The 24,951-nt window shown below is 40.9% G+C and overlaps 1 protein-coding gene and 1 long non-coding RNA gene across 8 annotated transcripts in view; one reads left to right on the forward strand and one right to left on the reverse strand.

Annotated features, from left to right (window-relative positions):
- The window catches only part of RBPJ (recombination signal binding protein for immunoglobulin kappa J region), a 227,418-nt gene that overhangs the window by 84,053 nt on the left and 118,414 nt on the right, over nucleotides 1–24,951 (reverse strand). Inside the window, exon 1 of one of the 6 annotated variants that reach the window (XM_020897626.2) lies at nucleotides 23,116–23,212. The exons of 2 other annotated variants lie outside the window; for them this stretch is intronic. In XM_020897626.2, coding sequence (XP_020753285.1) covers nucleotides 23,116–23,174 — 59 coding nt within the window. In that variant the 5' untranslated portion in view covers nucleotides 23,175–23,212. Of the gene's footprint in view, nucleotides 1–21,271; nucleotides 21,365–22,883; nucleotides 22,983–23,115; nucleotides 23,213–24,951 lie in introns of those variants that run through there. 3 more of the 6 variants (XM_020897619.2, XM_020897620.2, XM_020897624.2) reach the window with 3 other exon arrangements.
- LOC139030210 (uncharacterized) overlaps nucleotides 21,878–24,951 on the forward strand; it is a 60,251-nt gene continuing 57,177 nt past the window's right edge. The window contains exon 1 of one of the 2 annotated variants that reach the window (XR_011482493.1): nucleotides 21,878–22,221. This is a non-coding gene — a long non-coding RNA (uncharacterized lncRNA). Of the gene's footprint in view, nucleotides 22,222–23,256; nucleotides 23,975–24,951 lie in introns of those variants that run through there. The other variant, XR_011482494.1, reaches the window with a different exon arrangement.

Genomic DNA, 24,951 nt, shown 5'->3' on the forward strand with positions numbered 1-24,951 from the left:
CTAAGGCCCACTTGACTTTGCACTCCAGGATGTCTGCCTCTAGGTGAGTGATCACACCATCGCGGTTATCTGGGTCATGAAGATCTTTTTTGTATAGTTCTTCTGTGTATTCCTGCTACCTCTTCTTAATATTTTCTGCTTCTGTTAGGTCCATACCATTTCAGTCCTTTACTGTGCCCATCTTGGCATGAAATGTTCCCTTGGTATCTCTAGTTTTTTTGAAGAGACCTCTAGTCTTTCCCATTCTATTGTTTTCCTCTATTTCTTTGCACTGATCACTGAGCAAAGCTTTCTTATCTCCGTGCTATTCTTTGGAACTCTGCATTCAAATGGGTATATCTTTCCTCTTCTCCTTTGCCTTTCCCTTCTCTTCTTTTCATAACTATTTGTAAGGCCTCCTCAGACAACCATTTTGCCTTTTTTGCATTTTTTTCTTGGGGATGGTCTTGATCCCTGCCTCCTGTACAATGTCACGAACCTCTGTCCATAGTTCTTCAGGCACTCTATCAGATCTAATCCCTTGAATCTATTTCTCACTTTCACTGTATAATTGTAAGGGATTTGACTTAGTGGTTTTCCCTACTTTCTTCAATTGAAGTCTGAATTTGGCAATAAGGAGTTCATGATCTGAACCATAGTCAGCTCCCGGTCTGGTTTTTGCTGATTGTATAGAGCTTCTCCATCTTTGGCTGCAAAGAATATAATCAATCTGATTTTGGTATTGACCATGTGGTGATGTCCATGTATAGAGTTACTACAATCTTACTACATTACCAATTTATAATAAAGGATATAACTCAAATTGGAAGAGATGAAAAGGGCAAGGAATGGGGAAAGGTCAGAAAGTTACTTCATTGACATAACAAAAGACACTTTTTATTACTCTCATTATTTAGGCAATTCAATAGGTTTTAGGAGCTCTGAGTCAGGAACTGTGGACAAGACCAAACATGTATGAGAAATAAATTCTGGTCATCTGATAACCAGATTTATAGATGACAACATCACAGTGGTCAAAAATGTGTTTCTTTTTCCTATTAGTCTTAGTATTGTGCCTTCCCATTTCCCTGTTTCTATCTAGTCTCATTATGATGTTTCTCATGTCAGAGACTACATAGTAATCTGTACAGTACTACCACATTTATTGTTTAAATCAACAGAGTTGGGAAAAGAGGTTATGCATTTTAATAGATAAAGCAAGAAAATTTCAAGTAATCATTTAAGTAATTAAAAATTAATATGTAAAACACTTTCATTTACTCCAGGAAAGTTTCCTTCATTACTTTTGACTTGAGCAAATATAATAAATTAGTTCATCTTCCATGTGTGTGTGCACACTCTGTCCTGCCTGCCTGACTCTTTGCAACCCTGTGGACTGTAGCCCTCCAGGCTTCTTTGTCTATGGAGTTTTCCAGGCAAGGATACTGGAATGAGTAGCCATTCCCTTCTACAGGGAATATTCAGGACACGGGGACTGAACCCACATCTCTTGCAATTGCCTGCACTGGCAGGCAGGTTCTTTACCACTGTGCCACCTGTATCTCCAGTTTAGAGTGAAAGTTATTCAAACTAACATTTTCTGCCTGCATGTCAGTTTTTAATCCGTCACCATGCAAAATTCAGAAACCACAAAGGCAAATTATTCCTGTGCATACATCATCTTTCAATTTCACACCTAAAACCTGTTTCCTGTATCAAATGATGGAACCTGTAATTAATACCATTGCTCAAACCAGAACATGAGGTTAGTTTTGACTCCTGTCTTCATTTCATACACCATATCTAATTCTGGCACACTTTGCCTCAGGGTCTTTACATTTGCTGTTCCTTCTTGCTCAAACGCTCTGCCACAGACAACATGCCTCACACTGTCACTTTATCCTTAAGGTCCTTTGCACGAGAGTCCCCATCTCAGAGACCTTCCAAAAACACTTTATCTTGTTGCAACCTCTTCCTGACACTCCCTATCCTATTCCCAGCACTCTTTCTTTTCTAAAGTCCGTATTTCAATAAATAATATACCTGGTATATAGTTGGCACTCAAAAACTTTGAATATATCACTAGGGCTCAGTCAGTTTATGTTAGATAGTCCCAGCCTGAGGGAGTAAGAGGGTTTCACAATGTGAAGGGTTGATAGCGGTACCTTCACTGATCTGTTTCAACATATCACAAATTACCTAGTTTAATGACCTGAGCCGCAGAAAACAGGTGAGGGACTTAAGATAATTCTTGCAACAGAAGTAGCATTGGAGATAATGCTAATAATTTAAGCACGCTAAACAGATAAATGGCAGAAGGGTACCTTTTCTTCTTAGTACTCCCTCTTTACCAAGTAAAAATGATTAACCAGATACAATAAGACAGTCAAAAAGAAGATAAAGATAACTATTTAAAATACAGATTTACATCTATTACCAACAATAACTTCTCCCTGTGTATAAATTTTGCCCCAATATATTAGCAAATGACAGTGTAAAGCAACCACAGTTAGTAAAGTACTTAAAATTTTAAGTATTTAAAACATTAACAGATCTCTAGGTTGTAAGCTTTTTCTCTCTGGCAAGGCTTAAAATCACAATTTCCAGTTTAGAACTTTGGAAATTGTCACTAAGTTTAGATGCCTCTTTTATGATTCCTTATAAAATAGTATAAGATAAGAAGCACATACCATGGGCAAAAACTTATTTTTCCTGTCATGGTAGACAAGGCTTAAATATGATTTGGGGAATAGCATGAACATAAACCAAAATGTATTTTTCTGTCAGTAAGTTACTGTATAAATACACACAGAAAACACTGTTCAAGATTATGGTGGGGAGAAAAACTAGGATTAGAAAACATTATGTACTATAGGATAATTGTCATAAAGTGAGTAGTCATGCTTTTCTAATGTGCCTCAGTTTATACAGTCTTTGCTGGCTTCTTAATGAAATGCAAAATTTTCTAAGAAAATACAGGAAAATATCAATATGTTCTCAGCTACAAATTCATTCTATAGTTAAATATTTACTGACTGCCTTTAACATGACAGGCATTCTTCTAGGTACAAGGCATAGAAAACTGAACAAAAAGACAAGATGTCTTCAGGAGGGAGATTCTTTACTTCTTTAATTAAAACTTTTTATGGAAAATCTAGAATATCATCTGCTATGAGAGTGCCTACTTTACTCAAAATAAAAATTTCTATAAAAAGCTTACTGAGATCCCATCACACAAGAAACTCATTCATTTCACCTTTCAATTAGCAAGCAAAGAAAATGACAACCGAATGGCACAAAGTACTACCAGATGTCATGGATATGGTTAGTTATATAAAACACTGCAGCTTCATGAAATAAGTAGTAACCATGAAAATCTTTTCTTCGACATAGAGGTCTGCTCTTCATTCAAGAGCAAAGCACCTAAAAGGATTGTGAAATTGGATGAGTTACTCATTTTTTTTTACACAAAGAGAGTCCCAAATTGATTACTTTTCCTGTGAAGGCATGGAGCTTCCTGTAGTATGTGATCCAGCAGTTATTTTTGTAAAATTAAAAACATTTAAGGTAAGCATGGCATTGAAACTATGGCATTTCAGCTATAAAATTACATGATTTGTACAGAAACAAAACATCTTACAACTAGCTCTCTAAATGACTCTCATAAAGTATAAACCAAGATTTTTTTTAAAAAATAAGCATATTATATATACAATTTAGAAAAATAATGAAGAAAACTAACTACACTGCTCTCCCTAAAAGATACTTGTGAAGATAAAAAGGAGTTCTACCATTCTATTAAAAGTATCTTTAAAATTTTGTTCACCTCATTTGTATCACAACATTTGAGATTTCTGTACATACTTCAATGTGAATATTAGCAAAGTACATTTCAAATAATTTATTACTACACAATCACATATATTGGGGTATATGTTAGCTTTTTACTGATACAGGTAAACAACCAAAAGTCTAGAGACTATAATATAGTACAAAACAAAACAAACTGCTGCAGGAGGCACACTGATCCTGTAGTATATTGACCAAGACCCCAAAGACAGGCAATCTTCTTTGGTTTCACATGAATTAATTAAATCCACCACACCTCGGTTAATCACTAGGGACACCAAGCCAAAATAATAATAATAATAATATGAAAGAATCAACAAATAAACATCATCCCTTGAGGAGAAAAACAATACAGAATATTTTCCCTCATCAAAATGAGACAGTCAATGTGGAAAAGACTCTGAAAAGTTTAAGAGAATCAGTCAAGTTCATGAATGTCTTCACTGTCACAGCATTATTAAATGTGTGCCCCTCTCCCCAACAAAAGCTGCTTTTAAAATGCTGACTTTCCATTAACACATAAGAAGCTGTACAAAGTTATAGAAAAGGCATCAAAAGGAGTTTCAATTACGTTTCATCCCCTTCTCTCATTGTGTTCCTTCCAATAAGCATATAAACCAGTCAAGGCAATTCCACCTTAAAAAGCTCCATCAGAACACCTAGGCTCCATTCCCACCAAATTCTGAACCACTGCTCTTGAAAGAGTTGTCTCCACTTCCTCAACCCGTGTCAAGCCACATTTTAGCTCCCACCAGTTCAGTAAAATTGTTTTTACCAATTTGAAACCCTAAAGTCCTAAACTGGTGAGCATCTGTATTTATTTCATGTGCCCTCTCATATGACACAACTGACAAGTCTCCCTCCTCCCAGAAGCACTCTCTTCATTCTTGTGACACTACACTGTCTAGGTTTTTGTCTCACCTCTATTGTTAATTTTTCTTTACTAGTTTTTACACCTCTGCCTTAAGTGCTGATGCTCACCAGAGGTTTGTCTCTGCTTAATTCCTGAGGAAATTTTGCCCACACTCAAGGTTTTAATTACTATCTAACAGTCTTCAAGTATATATTTCCAAAAGGGACCTCTCTCTCCTGAGCTCTGGAAACCACAGGAAAAAAATGTATACACACAACTGGCCACTGGAAATCTTCAACTAACTCTCTCACACAGGCCTCAACACAACATGTTCAAAACCAACAAGTTCTCCGCACCAACACTAACTCTACTCTCCTACTATGTCATTTATCTCAGTGCCATTTATCTCTGTGCCACTTATCTCAGTGCGATCTCATCCTAAAAATGGCATCACCACCTGCCACCCCAACAAAATGCGTAAAGCACCAGCTTTTTTCCTTCTTGACAAATTTCTGATAACTCCAAAAGACTACTCACTCTTACAACTTGCCCCAAGCAGTTATACTAAAGAAATAAAGCTCCATTCTGTCTTTTTCAAATAACTTGTCTTCACAAATTGTCATTAGATTCCTTTTGGAGATCATTAAAAAATGACTTCAACTAACAAGCACATGAAAAGATGCTCAACATCACTCATTATTAAAGAAATGAAAATCAAAACTACAATGATATACCACCTCACACCAGTCAGAATGGCCATCATCAAAAAGTCTACAAATAATAAAAGCTGGAGAGGGTGTGGAGAAAGGCAAAGCTCTTGCATTGTTGGTGGGAATGTAAACTGATACAGCCACTCTGGAAGAAGGTATGGAGATTCCTTTAAAAGGTAGGAATAAAACAACTGTATGACCCAGCAATCCCACTGCTAGGCATATACCCTGAGGAAACCAAAACTGAATGTACCCCAATGTTCATCACAGCACTATTCACAGTAGCTAGAACATGGAATCAACCTATATATCCGAAGACAGATGAATGGATAAAAAAGCTGTGGTACACATATACAATGCAATACTACTCAGCCATAAGAAGGAATGCATTTGAGTCAGTTCTAATGAGATGGATGAACACAGAGCCTATTAAACAGAGTGAAGTAAGTCACAAAGAGAAAGATAAATATCATATACTGACACATATATATGGAAACTAAAGGGATGGCACTGATGAAATTATTTTCGGGGCAGCAATGGAGAAACAGACCTAGAGAACAGACCTATGGACACAGTGGGAGGGGAGGAGGGAGAGGGTAAACGTACGGAGAATGTAACATGGAAACTTAATAGTACCACGTGTAAAACAGATAGCCAGTGAGAATCTGCTGCATGACTCAGGGAACGCAAACAGGGGCTCCGTGACAGGCTGAAGGGTGGGATGGGGAGAGAGTTGGGAGGCAGCTTCAGGAGGAAGGGAACATGGATGTCCCTGTGGCTGATTCTTGTTGATGTATGACAGAAAACCACAAAAGTCTGTAAAACAATAATCCTTCAGTTAATTTTTAAAATATGACTTCAAAATACAGATATTTCTTGCTACAGAGTAAACACAGCTTACAAATGCAAAACTTTTAGAATCGTAATAGTAGACTTGTGCTTTTGAAATTTCAGGAGCATAAGTATACATGTGGATCCCCAATATGTGTGTTTAAAAAATTTCCAAAATGGGATTTCCCTGGCAGTCCAGTGGTTAGGACACCACACTTTCTGCCGAGGGCCTGGATTCAACCCCTGGTCAGGGAACTGAGATTCCACAATCTAGGCAGCAGAGCTCCTCCCCACCAAAAAAACTAAAGGAAAGGGAAAACAGACACATGGGGCGGGGGGGACCAACCTTATTAATAACAAGAAGGTTCATATTAGAGCAGAAAAAAAGGGTATGATTTTGTACTTTTCAATAACTGTATCACAATATCCTCTGAAAATGTTCCTCATACACAATAGAAACCTATCCTTAATCCTAACAAAAACCTACCAGTGCCTCAAAGGACTGGATGGGCTAGTCATCTGACCAAGCAGAAATGAAAATAGCACACTGATGTCAGAGCTAATGAGTAAGGAGTACCCATTACTAGGTGAGTCCTCTCATAGGAACAGACTAACTTCCCCCAGGGAACACGGGAATTTCATACACTTCCAACTTTTGGAAGTTCTCAAGTTCACTAAGTCATTCTAGTATCTACATCACATTCTATTGCCAGGTGTCATCTTTCCAAAGTATACCAAGTTGGTGTGATTAGTAAACCGTCCAACATAAACAGAAACCTCAGGAGCACTGCCAGAGATGAGTGCTGGAAAAGCCATCTGTTCATGGAAATAATATTTCTATTTCCCTAGTGATTACAGCTACCAGTGACAACTGTGAAATCCCAAGAGAAGAAAATTTAACTGTCTCAAAACTTTAATTATTCATATAAACTAGCCAAAAAACTAAAGCTAAATGTTACACAAAAGACTCTCTAATCCCCTAATATTTCTGGCTAATTATTCCACTGGTAGTCTACATCTGCCCTACTAAAATCTGATTATGAATCAGAAGTAACTCACTGGGAACACTTTTATATCTAAAAGTGATTGTAGGTAATAACTACATTTCACAAAAACTGTCATTTTTAATGTGCATAAAATCCTGTCCTACACAATAAAAGAACAGATGTTACTGTCAAAGTTTAAACTCTCGGGAATAAAAAAAACCCTTAAACTCTTAACCACTAGAAAGAGTGAGACAGTTTAACAACACAACAAAGTTAATTTCAACAGCATATTCAACCTGTGTTTTTTTAATATCTTCAATAATAAGCAATTTATGATTAGGAAGCATGTTAAACACTGCCTTTACAAATAAAGTGAATCTATTATGTTGATTTAAACACATAGTTTACAGGTTTGCAAATACATACTCTAATAACTGCATAAATACTGACCTATAATCCCACACATACAGTTATGGGATCTTGTGCTTTGTTTGACTTTTGGTCAGAGTCTCATTTCTTTTAACTACTGTTCTTCAACCATTCCCTCTTTTTTATTGTCTCTTTGAAATAAATTATTTTCTAGAATGGAGAAGTTTTATCTTCTAGATATTTTAATAGAAAATAACCAAGGTTCCTATTTCTTGTAGCTCAGTTTTAGGCATGATCTTTAGTATCTCAGAGGAAAACTATTTTTAATAATTTATACTTAACTATTTGGATCTGCGCAATAACATATTAAAACCATATACTTTTGATATGAAAACAGGGATATACACTGTGTCTAAAACACTATGCAGGAGTTAATTATGTGTGTTACTGTGTTACTCGCTCAATTAAGTCCGACTCTTCGCGACCCCATGGATTATAGCTGGCCAGGCTCCTCTGTCCATGAGATTGTCCAGGCAAGAAAACTGGAGTGGGTTAGTTCCAAACAACCCAACATTTATAGCTTTAAACAGCAGACACAGGTAAAGCATCATTCATTAAGTACTTGCTTATGAGTAACTGCCCAAGGCAAAAATATTTGATGACAGAAACCATGTTCATAAACCAAGTAAAATTACAGTTTACCTTTACTGTACACATATCCAAGTAATACAATTAAAGATCATCAAAAAGTCAAGCAAAATATCCCAAATTCCTTCAAAGTCATAAGAAATGGAGAGCAGTCAAGAAATGACTGCTCCGAAGAATCCCAGAATAGAAACACTCTCTCTGTACTATTCTAACTCATCCCTCTCAAAACACATTCACCCTCAGGGAACAAACACAGAATTCATTGCAACTGTGGATACAATTTGTGAGCAGCCTTTCATTGCTCCATAAAGGCTCATCATTGTAGATGTTCATCAGTTTTTAAGCCACATCCACAGCTGCTGTCTTAAGTTAGAAAAACAACGAAATTTGACAGCAAAAAAAACTTTAAAATGACATCTACAGAACAGTTTTACATAAAACAAAATGAAAAGTACTCCAGTATAATAAAAAGAATGAATATATCTCAAATACAAAAAACATGAGGCTCAAGAAATTTTTAATAGTGATACCTTTCACTTACATGGTGTGAGAATTACTCTCTAAAGCCTTCTAGCACACATAGTATCATTTCTAACTTAAACCCTAGATCCAAGATATCATTTACACAGAAAATAAGTGAAGCAGGGATATTATCAAATTAGTCAGTGGTGAATCGTGTCTATCTCATGACCACCAGGCTGTGTTCTTTCAAAAACCTTCCTTCCAAAATCATATATTAAACTTCAGAAGCAAAAATCCCACATAAAACTGTTCTTAAAAAAGTCTATTAAAAAAAAACTCCTGTATAAACCAATTCCCTATTCAACTTTACCCTCCTGCATCAGATCTGTTCCCTGCCTGGACTGAGGAAGGGGCTCCTGTGGTTAGTGAGCACAGCCAGTCATGTGCTGATGGATGACTAAGAGCTAACCACACATGGGGAAGGGAGGATGCCCAGGAGCATCATCACATTAGACTGCATCATCACCAGATGACGTTTGCAGCAACGGGACTGGGATCCAGAGACATGAGTCTGAATTTCAACCCGCCACCAACCAGCAGGTGGACTTGGTTAAGTTTCTGTAAAACAAAAGAACACTATCTTCCTCTCCAGACAATGGCAAGGCCTTCCATCCCTGGGCTGGGAAGATTCCCTGGGGGAGGGCACGGCAACCCACTCCAGTATTGTTACCTGGAGAATCCCCATGGACAGAGAAGCCTGGTGGGCTACAGTCCATGGGGTCACAGAGAGGTCGGACACGACTGAGCGACTAAGCACAGCACAGGACAAATCCAACAACAGAGCTCAAAGCTGCTGCTGCTGCTGCGGAGGCGCTTCAGTCGTGTCCAACTCTGCACGACCCCACAGACGGCAGCCCACCAGGCTCCGCCGCCCCTGGGATTCTCTAGGCAAGAACACTGGAGTGGGTTGCCATTTCCTTCTCCAATGCATGAAAGTGAAAAGGGAAAGTGAAGTCGCTCAGTCGTGCCCAACTCTTAGCGACCCCATGGACTGCAGCCTACCAGGCTCCATATTAGATGGATCTGTATTTATACCAGGGGGCCTATAAAATTTTTTTAAGTATAACATACAATAGTAAAAGTAGGACTTTAAAATTAATGAGAAAACGAAAGCGCATTCAAACAGTGATGCTGTTAGAACACTTCATTTATTAAGTCATTCGACAAACACATATTGCGTACCCACTATATTCCAGTGGGGAAGAGAAATAAAGTAAAAAGCAAATAACACACATTGTTAGAAGGTGATACACGCCAGTGAGTAAAATAAAACAGGGAAAGAGAATAAAATGTGGAATAAAAAGTAGGATAAATGCAGTAAAATGAAAAAGCACTATAAAGGAGATTTTAAAAAAAAGGTGCCACCAGAAGTGCGGTATCCTAGAAGTCAAAGAAAAAACACAGTTTGAACAAGACGTCTAATGCCACTGATCAAGTCAAGTCAAATAACACTGGGGGTGGGGCGGGGGGCACATTCACCCCTGTGGAGGGAACTGGCTACCATGACAAGAACAATTTTGCTGACGTGGTCCAGACAAAAGCCTGGCTTTAAAAAGGTTTAGGGGAAATGGAGTAAGAGTAACTGGAGATAGAAAGAACTCCTCATACACAGTTTGTTTCAAAGTATGAAAGAGAGAAATAGGAACTAGTGGGGAGTCCAGATGAGAAAAAGCAGCTTCACTAGAAAGGTAAAAATTGAGACCAGCAGGAAGGCCAGAGCGCTAGCCAATGTCACAGAGTAGCTGAGAAAGCAAGGGGTCTAAGGCACAAGTAGAGTTGGCCCGTAGGTTTGAAAGTATACTCACCCCACTGTAAGCAGTGCATATCTCTGGGAGTTGGGATTTAGGTGTGCAGTGGAACTATCTTATTCACTTTACTATGTTGATCTTTGTTTACAAGTAATATGTATTTGTCTAAATGAATCTTTTTAAAAAACTCAAGACAGGATTTTAGGATGGTGGTGTCATCAGCTTAGTCTTTCAGCCTTTCCACATAAAAAGCACTCAGACAACAAAATTAAAATCTGTGACAACATTTAGGAAAAAAATAGGTTACCAGGTAACCCCACAAACCCCCAATATTAACAGGTGTACAATAATGAACTACCAAAAGCCACAAATTAAAGAAGGAAGCAATTCGGGGGTGTAGGGGAAGGAGTTGACAAGGCTGTGACAGCGGTCCAACCAGGAGACGTAACTGGCCTGGAGAATAAACCATGGCAGTGAGCAAGGAAAGGAGAGCCCAGAATATAAAACAGCTCAGCACTAAAAGAAGCCACTTGCAACACAGGAGACACAGGAGACTTGAGTTTGATCCCTGGGTTCGGAAACATCCCCTGGAGAAGGAAATAGCAATCCACTCCAGTATTCTTGCCTGAGAAATCCCATGGACATAGGGCTACAGTCCACAGGGTTGCAGAAGAGTCAGACTCAATTTAGCGACTAAGTAACAACAAGCCCATTTTACAGGATGCTGTAACAGGTCTAGGTGGTAGGAAAAAACATGTTGTTTTGAAAAGAACAAGTTTGGCTGGCCTACAGAACAACCAGTAGTAGTTTCAGAAATACAGATCTAAACCTCTGAGGCGGTGAGACAGTCAGAATAGGTAAAGCAAGGCAAGGCAAGGCCGCAACACTTAGACCCAAGATGGAGCAGGCGGGGAAGACGGCACGGGCAGGGTCAACACGGGGTCTCAGTAGTCAAGAACCACGACTTCACGGCCAACAAAAAGCAAAGATGCAGAAAAATCAAACCAGGTGTTGGGAGCCAGTCGAAGGGCTATTTACTGATGGCCTTGGATGAAAAATCAGGTTTTAACATGTAACAAAAAGAAGGATATAAAAATAAGCGGTAAAGCAGTGGCTTGAAAGAAATGTACGAAAGGAAATCAGCAGTAAGTAATCCTTAGAGAATAGCTGAGTCTGGGAGCCTGTTTGCATACATGCGTGAGATCCTCACAAGAATTCTGAGATATACTCCCCATTTTACAACTGGGGAAACTTAAATTACAACACAATTATATAACTTGTCCAAAACCATACAATGTGTACACAAAATAATTAAATTTTGACCTGAAAATTGGTCTCTAGGCGGAAAAGGAGTAAGATGATGGATAAAAACTAAAAACACAAATTGGGGAAAGAGGATTTAACTGATTTAACTTCATCCCAGGAGTATCAGACAAGATTATTTTTTAAATTATACAAAATTTTACTGATAGACAAATGATGCGACTTCAGAGAACCTTCTGAGTTCAAACACTAGTCAAAAATATAGATTTATTTTTGAAGTATTGTAATAGAGAAGATATAAAAATCTCCTAAGCCTTGTATTAGCCTTACTTATATCTGGGACTGTCTTGCCATCTAATAGAGAGCTTGGAAGTTTTCAAATGATTAACATTTAGGTGGAGAGATAAACAAAAGCTCTCTGAGTACAGGGTAGGGCAGTGGCAAGGAAGAAGGAAAGCTGTGTGAGCTTGGGTTAAATCACTAAATCCCTGACCCTCAGACTTATCTATGAAATGGAGATACCATCTCCCTTCATAGTGTAGTTCCCAGTAGACATTCAACCAAAATGTCAGTTCCCTAATCCCCTTAAATATTTTGTTTGCTTAAAAAAAAAAAACTATGGTTATTAAACTAATGACATTTTAAGTACAGAATGTTAGCATTTCCATTTAAAACAAAGTTTAAGAATATGCTCCCAGTTGATAACAGTAGCTAACTTCCTAGTGGAAGACTACATTGGCTTACTTTACACAACATATTCAAGTAACTTTTGAATTTCTTAAAACAAACATATTATTTTTCCAAGAGAAATAATCAAGGTTTTTACAGATGACATTAACTAACACTTAAGAAAAACTTCCACATCAGGATAGTCACTTCTCTGAAATAATTGTAGAAACAGGGTAAAATGAAATGAAAAAATAAATCAACAGCACACCTAAGCTACTATATGAATTTAAATTCTAATGTAATTTAAAAGATTTAATTTTCCAACTGACAACATCGAGGACTTACAGCTAAGAAACAAGTTTAAAGCAATAACATGCCACTAAATTCTGTATTAAAATGTACCCATCACACTGTAGCATGGAGGAAAGCCATAATGAAATGTGACTTGTTTATCAATAATTATGAAATAAATAATCTTTGAAAGCTATAACTGTCTAGGGTTTTTCTTTTTTCTTTCCAACATTATAACAGTGAAGCAACAACCCCCCATTCATTCAGCACTATCCATTTAAATCAAATAATGACACTCATTACTATAAGCTACAAGTAAACCAACAAACCAAAACTATCACTACTATCTGTGGAATGCTGAAATGGATTTAATTCACTTCCTTGTCATTTGGATAAGAGATGATAGACAACAGATTCAATGAATTCCACAGTCAAGAGGGGCTTCCCTGGTGGCTTGGTTAGTAAAGAATCTGCCTGTAATGCAGGAGACCCAGGTTTGATCCCTGGGTAGAAAAGATCTCCTGGAGAAGCAAATGGCTACCCACTCCAGTATTCTTGCCTGGAAAATTCCATGAATAGAGGAGGCTGGCAGGCTACAGTCCATGGGGTTGCTGGAGTCAGACACGACCTAGCATCTGAGCAGTCAAGAAAGTAATATTATCTTGACATAAATACACTAGAAAAATCACTGTATGAAAATCATCAAATTCATGAACAAGCTCATCTCTCAGTATACAATTTCAAGTTGTGGCCTCCTTCCCTATGACAGTCTTCTTTTTTCTCTATCTCCTCTCCCGCCATTTTCTCTTCCAGAAGTTTTGGAAAAAGCCAGTTGCAATTTAGTGCCAAGTGGCAGAACTAAAAAGCTAAGGAGGTAAGCAGCAGAGACTGGAGTGAACCAGGGGCTAAGTGAACCCAAGCAGTTCTTGCCTAGGGGCAACTAAAGCAGAGTGGCTGAGGAGATGTGCAGTGAGAACAAGTATGTGGCCACCTTGGTCGGTCAAAATACAGTACAAGATAGAGAACAGGAAAACAGCAAAGGGGAAAGGCTTAGAGCTGACAGTCGGTGAAGCAAACTGGCAGCAGCACTCCCAGGCCTGGGGCTGCGAGATTTGTATTCTTCATCTAAGCCCACAAAAACAGGGGGAGAAAAGTATTTTAAAAAAACGAAGTGAATGTAACTTCAAAAGGCAGCAGAGTGACATAAACACAGAAGAACACAAGTCCAGCATAAATCTCTCCCCACACCCGAAGACACCAAAACTAGACTCGGCTCAGGCGCTCAATGTGTCTCAGCTATTAGCTACGGGTGAATTATTTAATCTGTGCCTACATTTCAGTGAGTACCTACTTTAGAACATACGATTAACAAAGTCTTTTTCAGATCTGAAGTTTCCTGAATCTAATGGATTTAACAATTTTTGTCACACAGGATGCAGTTACTTTCTATCATATGTTATTCCACAACAAGAAGAGGACTATGCACCAGAATATAAATAAGAGGATATAGAATCGTAGCCCGGTATCCCTACAGACCACACTTCGCCATCATCTTTCATTAAATCCAAGAAGAAACTAATTCCCAATCTTCTTTAAAATGATCCACAAATTCTTAAGAAAAAACAAGGCCTAAAATCTAAGACTTCACTTTAAATACACTCGGTAGTGGGAAATTTGATCATCTGTCAATTTCACTAAGCTTCACTTCAGCTTCATTTCATAGGACATACTCTAATGCCATTACACTTCCTGTTTTTCAACACTCTAAGTTAGGTTTCTACCTGCTATGTTTCATGTCCCACTTCAGTAAGTATAGTCCAAAACTGGCAGAGAGCTGAACGTGAATGAATCCAGGGGGTCATTTTATCAGTGGGCTCTACATAGAAAAACCAATCTAGCTGAAAGTCAGCTTTATTTATCACTTAAACTAAGTGCCACCTAGTGGCAAGTATTACATTTTATTAAATCCACTCAAGCCCTGTTCATTCAGCAAGTATCGTACAATCTAGCCAACAGCAGCTGCTGCTCCACAATTATGCAACGTAAGTAAACTACTGATCCAGTTCTTATGAAGATTGCTGATAGATTAGATAAACGGATATAGACAGAGAAAAAAGATAATACAGATATATTTACATACTTGCAGAAAGATGTCAAATGTTACAGAAGTATGCAAAAATATTCAGTATTTACTTAAAAGCTGGTGAAAACAGACTCTCAGTTCTTTTTTTTTTTTTTCAGGCTCTCAGTTCTGTAGGTGCTCTTATACCTGTTCACCTCACTCAAACTTTCCCATTTGTAAATACTCAGATAGCTAGGTTTCAGTAGATCCCCTGGAGAAAAAAAGCTATCCACTCCAGTATCCTGGCCTGGAGAATTCCATGGACCGTATATTCCATGGGGTCAGACACGACTGAGTGACTTTCACTTTCTCCAGTTAGTGGGTAGATCAGGAGCTCAGTACAGAACTACATAATTTTTTGCATGAAAAATTTCCTCATATTCAAACCAAAAGTTAAATGATTTGAAAAAGTACGCTGGACACTATGGAGACAATAAAAAGTTCAGTGGTTGCCACAATGGGATAAGGGAAGGAGAGAAAATTGGACAGGCAGGGCACAAAGGGTTTTACAGGGCCATGAAACTACTCCGTATGCTACTACATGGGAGATACATTTGTACGTATATTTGTCCAAGGGCTTCCAGGTGGCTCAGTGGTAAAATATCTGCCTGCCAATGCAGGAGCCACAGGAGATGCAGGTTCAATCCCTGGGTTGGGAAGATCCCCTGGAGGAGGGAATAGCAATGCACTCCAGTATCCCTGTGGGATTATCCCATGGACAGAGGAGCCTGGCAAGCTACAACCCATGGGGTCGCAAAGAGTTGGGCATGACTGAGCATGCGCGCGCACGCACGCACACACACACACACACACACACACACACACAGACTTGTCCAAACCTACAGAATGTAGCCCAATGTACAGTGAACCGCACTGTAAACTATGGATTTGGGGAGATATAACGTGTCAATGTAAATTCATCAATTATAACAAATATACTGCTTTATTGGGGATACTGATAATAGAGGTGATTTGTGTGGGGGCAAGAAGTACATGGGAAATAGTCCCCTCAATTTTGCTGAACCTAAAACTATCCTAAAAAAAAAGTTCCATTTAAAAAAGAAAAAAGGAAAAAAAAAAGCAAGTCCCTGGTGGTCCAGTTGTTAGAGGACTCGGCACTTTCACTGCTAAGAAACAGGTTTGATCCCTGATGAGGGAACTAAGATCCCACAAGCCATGCAGCACAGCCAAAAAAAAAAAAAGTATGATGGAAAAATAAAGCAAGATCTTAGTGCATCAGCACTTTTCTAAAAAGAGAATATACCTCTGTTACAAAAGAAGTTATTTATAATAATAAAAAAAAATCTGTAACACTAATTCCCTATTTTATAAAGCAACTAATATTGCAGTTATATAATACAATCTTTATCATGTAATTAAAAAAAAACAGAGTTTCATAAAGCTGTGGTTCCCTCACAGCTCAGTTGGCAAAGAATGTGCCTGCAACACAGGAGACCCGGGTTCGATTCCTGGGTGGGAAGATCCGCTGGATAAGGGATAAGCTACCCACTCCAGTATTCCTGGGCTTCCCTTGTGGCTCAGCTGGTAAAGAATCCACCTGCAATGTGCGAGACCTGGGTTCGATCCCTGGGTTGGGAAGATCCCCTGGAGAAGGGAAAGGCTACCCACTCCAGTATTCTGGCCTGGAGAATTTTCATGACTGTATAGTCCATGGGGTCGCAAAGAGTCAGACACTACTAAGCAACTTTCACTTCAAAGCAATAAACATTTTTCCTAGTTATATAAACTTACTGAGAAAAAATTCTTATTCATTTATAACTCTAACACACACAAAAAAAACATTAGTTCTAGAGCTAAGTTAAAAATATTGAATATAGAAAAGAAAGCATAGGTGGGGAATTTAAAAGGGTCAACTTGATTGTCGAGTGTATTCCATCTCACATCCAACTAGTGCAGCATTTTCACTGCAAGGCTTCTGCAACTTAGGATACCTAAGAAGCAGTAATTTCTTTTTGCTTTTGTAAACTTAAATAATTTCAATATTCCCAAAACTGTCATGAACTTACAACCCGACTGAACAGTTGTCATGCTTATCACTCTGCACTGTCTAAACACAACAAACCTACACAAACATTTATACAGGTAACTAATTACAAACAATTATACAAACCAAGCCAGAGTGCCCCCAATACTTGTTTTTTCCCCAGTAGTAAACTGTGTTCAGGAAATGCATTACCCTTTTCATACCATTAGTATATCATTTCACTTCCTGAAGCAGAAGCAGGCCTAATGAGGTATAAACGATATCATGATGTTGTGCCAGGCCTACAGGGCATCCAGAACTGTCGGCAGGGTGTGAGAGATGGTAGCAATCGGACATTCAACATTCCTTCATCATCATGGCTGTCCAAGCAGAGACGAGAGCAACAAGAAGCAGAACCCAAAAAACTGGGGATGACTCCATGATAACATGCATAGTCAAGCAATAATGTACCAAATATGTCTGCTGAAAGTACCAAGGAACATATTCCAAGGACTGTGGTCCTCAACACTAAATACACTGCTCCTTTCTAAAACATGACCCACAAACCACAGGTTGCAAGATAAAAAGGTTCATCTTGAATGTTACCAAAAGAAACTGATTACTACAATTAAAAGTATTCGTACACAGAACTTTACGATTTACAAATTACTTACACATACACTGTTTTATCTGACACATATTTTACCTTACTTGATAGAAAGTGTACCTGGCAGATAAATACAACAAAAAATATCATTTGTTATTTTACAGAGGTAGAACCTGAAGCTTGGAGAAATTATCTGTGAGTAATTTGTCTACAAAGCCTGAGTCTTCCTGAAGATTATCAACTTATTTGGTTCAAAGACATGGATCCCCAAAAAAGCAGTCTACAGAGTCTTAAGGTTTAATGTATGTCCCTATGCATATAAGAAGTATTTAAAACACTTAAAAATAATGTAACCTTGTGAGAAACACTGAATAGTCAACTATACAAAAAAAAAAAATATGTAAGCCTGTCAGTCTGTACAAACAATACACTGTTTTCTAATAATCCAAAGGAGCTTTTGCCTAAGAATTGTACTGCAGTGTTCTCAGGGGTTATGGGCTGCCTTCAGCTGAAAATATCAATTCCTTTGGGTATTTCAGCAGGTAAGTTCCTTACAGAATCAACATATTCCCTGTACACATCAAATTCTGCTTACACGAACTATGTCATATCAAGGCTTCAAAGTCCTCCAAGTTTCTTGTTCAAAAAACTTTTTACTGAGCCCCATCATGTTCTAGACACTCTTCTGAGTATAAGCATACATTAAGAAAAAAGCTTGTGTTATCTGCCATCAGGTAATCAAGTCTTAAAGGTATGATAGACAATTACAATTCAGTATGACACTTCCAAATGAATTACACCTGGTTCTTTAAGAATACTTGCAGAGGCACTGAACCCAGCCTGGTGAATCCAGTTAGAATATCCTCAGACCCAAATCTACTAACACCAGCACTTGTCATGGATATATTAAACTGCTAACTGAGCCCAAGCAAGGAACTCCAAATTCTTAAATATAGCTGGAGAAATTGAATATGAAGGGACAGAAAGGCAAACAGTCCCACTGAAGAAAAGGTAAATGAAATAATTATAGAGGACCCTACATGCCATCCTAACAATTTTTTGAGCATCTGCTTTGTACCAAGCATCCTAAAATGTTTTCTTGCATTTACTTTTCACAGCAACCCACTGAACTAAGAATAATTACCCTGCAACTCACGGAGGAGGCAAGGAGAGGTGAAATCTCTTGTCAATCTTACTGAGGTTGTAGCAGAGACAAAATAGGAACCCAGTTCAGATTAAATCATAAAAGTGAGCTCATAAACTCTGCACTCTGCTGCCTCTCTTTACGGAAGCTGCTAGGGGGAGCCATTGAAAGGTTTTTAAACTAAGGAGTGAAGTGATCAGATTCATTCTTCAGAAAGACTATGTGGAAGTTGGACACAGAGGGTGCGTCTACAAGCAGAAAGAGAAAGCCGCAATGTCTATAGTAAGACAGGTGAGAACGATGACAGCATGAACTGTGGCAGTGAGGATGAAAGAGACAGATTCAAGAGTTTTTCAGGAGAGAAAATTATCAGTTCTTAGTGATTAAATGTAAAGGATTAGTTTTAGAGAGAACACCTGGTTTGCAGAACTAATGGGACGTGACATGACCTACCAGGAACAGAGAAGCAACAGGTTTTGTTTGTTCAATAAATATCTACAGTGTCTCCCAAATGCAAGACTTTCCTAAGCCAAAGGTCAAGTCCAAAATTAAGGTCCTGCTTGTTGGACAATATTGAGAGTAAATGATAAAGCATTAAAAAATATATCAGGTATACTGAAAATTAGTTGTCACTATTAATATTCTGGTCTAGTCTAGTGAAAACATTTTGTGCTACCATTTTAAAAAATTACTACATGCAGAAAACAAGTCAACAGAGGAAAAGCATCCCACAATTTTAAATGCTATTACATTTGAGTCTGACAGATCTTCAGTCTCTTACACAACACACACATACACACACCACCTTGTAATTTGTTTTACTTATCCATGTCCCTTTTAAGAAAAAAGAAAGAATCAATTTTACTACCCAAACTATAGTACATATTCAAGGGGTTTTCATCCTACTATCACCATTGCGATTTCCCAAGAACTTAGTTCATAACCTTCTACATGATTTTCTATAAAATATGACATACTTCACATCAGCTTATTTCAGTGTGAAAGTGAAGTCGCTCAGCCATGTACAACTCTTTGTGACCCCATGGACTGTAGCCTACCAGGCTTCTCCATCCATGGGATTTTCCAGGCAAGAATACTGGAGTGGGTTGCCATTTCCTTCTCCAGGAGATCTTCCCAACCCAGGGACTGAACCCGGGTCTCCCGCATTATAGGCAGATGCTTTACCGTCTGAGCCACCAGGAAGTCCAATTCTTATTTCAGTAAGAATTCCTAGATTTTTAGCCACATCTTTCATCCAAAGATGCTTTCTGCAAATCCTAAGGCACAGCAGTCCTATGCAGATGTGGCAAGTTACTACAATTCCCATTTTACTACATAGTTAGGAAATTGGCCCAGGGGAAGCAGAGTAACTTGGAAATAATCACAAAGCCAGATGCCAAAAATAACAACTTTTAGTCAATCCATGAGAAAATACTGCCCCTAGTTGAAATAACATGAGATTTCGTATTAGGAGGAAGCAAAATATAAAATCATGTTTTAAAGCAAAGTCCTAGGTTTTTTAGATACATCTTTAAAAATGACTGAATACTACAATTAAGATTTGCAAAAACTTTCAAATACCATTTCCCCCCCTAATACTTTGTCCATCAAGAGTGACAAAGAAAAAAAAGAGTGGCAAAGATTATTTAATGAACTACAGCCGGCAAGAGTGGCTTCCCCTCTCCCCAAATTATTATCTTAGCCACTTAAGATACTTATAGAAATCTGCTGGTATAGAAACACAGGTAAGTTTTAAACTTATTTAAAAACCATATGTTAGAATAGTTGTGAAAATAGTCTAAGTGGGTCTCTCATACTTTTTCCTGAAAATATACTCTACAGACCCATCTGCAATTTGCATGCGCAATAAATTTAAAGCTTTAATAGTCAATAATCTGAAAGTTTCCCAATCACAACTCATGCTGTATGTTTCCAAATATATACTGTTTGATATAATTTAATAAAGGTGCTGTTTTATTTGGTCACGAATAAAGGTCTTACACAATTTAGAAACAAAAAACACAACTTGCTTTTTTTAAAGTTGCTTTTATGATGTTTGTGTTCTCATTCTTATCTGCACAAGTCAGAGCAAAATACCTTCCATTAATACAAGGCATTTACACTTTGCTTGCAGTCAGAAACAACAGTATGTGCTCAAGATTTTACTTTCAAAAGAATGAGTTTGCACTAGGAACAAATAAGGAAGACAAAATGATTGTTGGTGGAATCCACTCATGGAACCCAGACTGCAAATTTTCACACAAGCCTCACGTATCAATTATGAAAGGTGATTTTCAATTAATTAAAATTAAACTAATTCAAACTAATTCTAATCACGGCCTTAAAAAGAATGCTTTCCACAGCACCAATATTCCTCATACTTGTATATCCTCTACTAGTAGCACTTCTCATGGTTTATAAATGAAAAGACACTCCAAATGATTTTATAGACACCATATCTTCTAAAGTAATGATCAACTAGTGGGGGGGGACACCGTCCTGAACAATATATTCAGTCTAGTAACATCGCAAAATCTAATACCTATTATTCCAGGCACCAGAATATTTAGGCAACATTTAAGTACACCAGACCACCTTCCCCCAACTCCCACACAAAACTCCAAGCTTTTAATATTTCCATAACAATAAGCACTCTGAACAAATTAAAGCTCTTTTAACACTAGAAGCCCTTTTACCTTAAAGATTATCACTTAAATGTCTTTTAACTGAATTTGATGAATGCATTCCACAAGATCCTAGAAGCAGTATTCATCAACCCAAACAGCACTCTTAAACGCTTTCCTCATTTCAACTTCAAAGATGAGGCAGAAGGGCTGTCATAAATCTAGAGGCAAAAGCACATAACTGTAAACTATCTAAAAATTAAGAAAAGGTAAAACAGTTGTATCAAATTCCAAAGCAGCAAAATTCCCTCCCTTTTTCCTTGCAAAGTGGGAGTTACTGGTAAAATAACTGAACTCTAAATCTAGAATCTTGAATGCTGAAATTCTCCACCCCAGCATTCACAAGTTTTTCAACACCAAAATGCACTCAACTGCTACGCACACACCAAATGAATATCCAACATGAAAACTGAAAGTATTCTCACACATCAACAAAAAAAATACACCTTGCGCCTCTACAACACCCTCAGCTAATCCAGATGCAAAGCTACGACAGCCGCCCTTGGCCTAGGCCGTCAGAAACCTTGGGGCGGGGGGGGGGGCAATAATCAAGAGACCAAGATCTTTTTCTAGTGTTTTCAATTAAGTTTTCAAGCAAAACAACCAGGCGCCCAAAGAGACCGCGAAGAAAACTGCAGATACTGTAATCCCGAGAGAAAGGGGTGGTAGGAAGGTGTGCACGCAATCCCGAGAGAAAAGGGTGCCGGAGAGGAGGAGCGCCAAGGAGGAAACTAAGTATCCGCACGCATCTTTGAGACCCACAAAAACAACAACAAACCGTAGGGTCTGTCTTCTCGTAGAAACACCAGATGGAGTCCCCGGGGCTGAGACAGTTCAGCCGACAAACACCGTGGGTAGTGGATAAATCAACCGATGATGGGAGGTGAAGAGGGTGCCAAGCAAATAAGCCACTGGATGGGGGAGACAAAGCCTCCGGGGGTAATCACGGACCAACCAGAAAGGTGAGAGGGAAACGCTCCAGAGAAATACAGCAATAAAAATTGAAAGAAATCTGTTGCCTGGGCTGTGGCAGGTCACTAAGCTACCTAATAGAGAGGGGGACAACAAAGGGGTCCAGGAGGAAGGACAGCTGAGGGAAGGAGAAAGGATGCGGGGCGCGACGGGTCGGACAAAGCGCCCAGGGCGGCGAAACAAAGGGCCGGGGGTAAAGAGTAGCGGGGGGCAGCGGAGAAAGACAAAGCGCACGGCACCGGGGGCACCGGCCCGGCGAGAAGGCGACAACGGCCCCGAGGAACAAAGCTGCGCGGGGCTGGGAGGCAGGGCCGGCGAGCGGCGGCGCGGAAGGCGCGCGGCGGGCACGGCGCCCGCGGGCCCCGCGCTCCCGGCCGCACGCCCCGCGCTCCCGGCCGCACTCACGCCCGCACCCGCCTGCCTCGCCGCCGCCGCCGCCGCCCGCCCTCACGCGCCGGAGCCCGAGCCACGGCGGCGCAGAGCGGGCAGCGCACGGCCACACGCCGCCGCCGCCGCGCTCGGCGCACGCGACACCGCCCCCGCGGCTCCCGGACGCCAAGCGTGCCGCGGCCCTCGAACCCGCCGCCCGCTGCGGGGTGCTGGACGCCCGCAACTTTCCCAGTTCCCTGCGCTCGGATTCCCCAAGACTTACCCTGTCACAACAGGCGCCATCTTCCACAAACTCTCGCCAAAACTCCAACCCTCGCGAGATTCCCCCGACGCCTTCCCTGGTCCCTCTCCCCCGCCCCTTCCCTTTTTCCTCACTCCTCGATTCCACCCAGCCCCCGCGCTCCTTTTCCCCTCGCAGCAGCCGCAAAGAGCCAGACGCCTCGCGCCGCCAACAGCTTAGGGGATCCAGCTCGCTGCCTTCCCTGGAAACCTACCCAAGCGATGGAGCATGCGCAGGCGGCTCCTCCGCAGGCGAACCCTCCATCTGGTCCATAGGGAGCGCTCCGGTTATCCGGGTTTTGGGACGCGCCCTGAGGGACGTACGTGGAGACTGAGGAAAACCGGAGGGGATTACAAGGGGACGGGGAATGGAGGGGTCAGGAGGCGGAGCCCAGGGTAGAGAGGAGGGGTCCTGGGAAAATCTGCCGCGTTTCACAGGCCTAGATGAAACACCTCCTCAAATGGGTGTTTTCCAAGTGGCTTCCCGCTCACTTTAGTTCCCAGCCCTTTTCATTCATTCACACGTTCATTGGACGCCTTCTTTATGGTAATGTCAGCGTCAGGTACTGGAACTACAAAGATGCCTGGAGTTCGGAGGAGTAACTAACCAGGAACTTAGTTCATTCGACCCTCTGGGTAGCAGACGGACAAGATTACAACGTGGTCCGAGCCACCAGAGCTCTCTGTATGAAAAACTTTTTTGAGGTTGAACTCTATTGCCTTAGCTTTCTTCTCCTTGGGTGTGAAATAAGGTCAGGCCAAGGCCTCTGGCAAAGTCACCACTACTGTGTCCACCTGCATACAGACGCCGGGGCGCTGCGAAGCTTTCTCCAGAAGTGAAAACTGTACTGTAATTGAAAGCCACCACTGCCCCGGCCAGCACGTAACTCAGAGGTTCTACTTGAGCAGGGAGCTACCAGTCGCGTAAACCTCCCCAGGACCTCATCGCAGACCCAAGACGTGTGTGAACCCGGGTGCTATATGGGGACAGACTCTGACAAGGTCCTCCCGTGGGCCTGGCAGAGTGGAGGACACAGCTCGCTCCCCTAAGTGTATCTCAGGCGACCTAAACCGGTAAGCCCCAGAGCAAATTTGGCTTGTCTGGCATACAAGAAAGGTGCAGGACTCTTTACCCGCCCTCCCAACCTGCAGCACCCCTTTCTCACCCCCCCCACCCCGCTTTGCCCTTTCAATTCCTAGAGATTCCCAGATCCAGCGCTGCCTCCGCAGGGAGCCCCAAAACCCGGAGTACTGGAATCCACAGCCCGAAACCTGCTGAAGGCTGCAGGATTGGCGCGACACGCGCGAGCGGCACTGCGCATGTGCCCAATGCGGGCAGCCCCGTCTCACGCTACACCTCCTTCCCACCGCCTTCCACTACTCGATTCAGACACAACACGGGCCGTGGGAAATTTCTTAAACCTCGCGAGAACGCGCCCACTGTTGTCTATGCTTTTGCCCCAAATCTCGCGGGGCCCAGGCGGGACAGGTGTTTGTCTAGTGCAGCTCCCAGCGCCGTTCGTGCCGCGCGTGCCCGGGCGGCGGGCGGGGTGGGAAGGGAACGGCTCGCTGAGGAGGCGGGGCTGGGGGGCGCGTGGCGGGGAGCGCAGGGCGGAGGGCGGCTGGGAGGGGCCCGACGTCTCGCACACACAAGCCGCGTGACGCTTTGTGGAAGGAAAGTGGGGGTGGTGGAGGGGCGGATTCTAAAAGAAGGGGAAACCTGGAGATTAGAAACTCCTGGTGCGGATGGTAAGAGGTCAGACTCGAGGGCAGGAGGAGCCCTAGGCCGCTCCCTGGGGAGGTTTCCTGTCGCCCTCCACGCGCCTGGTACTTTCCTAAAATGTGTTTGACGCCGCGCCCCCGGCCTCCGGGAGCTGACAGCCCCCAGTGTCGCGTTTGAGTCATGCCTCTGAGTCACCCAGTCTGGCCACCACTTTACTTGCTTTAAGACAAGTTTGGATTCTCTTAGCTACTCTCTGATAGCAGTTGGTTGTTTTCTGTCTGAGGTACCTGCTGGTCTTGCTTGTTAGCTAGGGAAAAAGTGCTGCTCT

Source organism: Odocoileus virginianus, chromosome 21, assembly GCF_023699985.2.
Source record: "Odocoileus virginianus isolate 20LAN1187 ecotype Illinois chromosome 21, Ovbor_1.2, whole genome shotgun sequence".
Taxonomy (NCBI): Eukaryota; Metazoa; Chordata; class Mammalia; order Artiodactyla; family Cervidae; genus Odocoileus; species Odocoileus virginianus.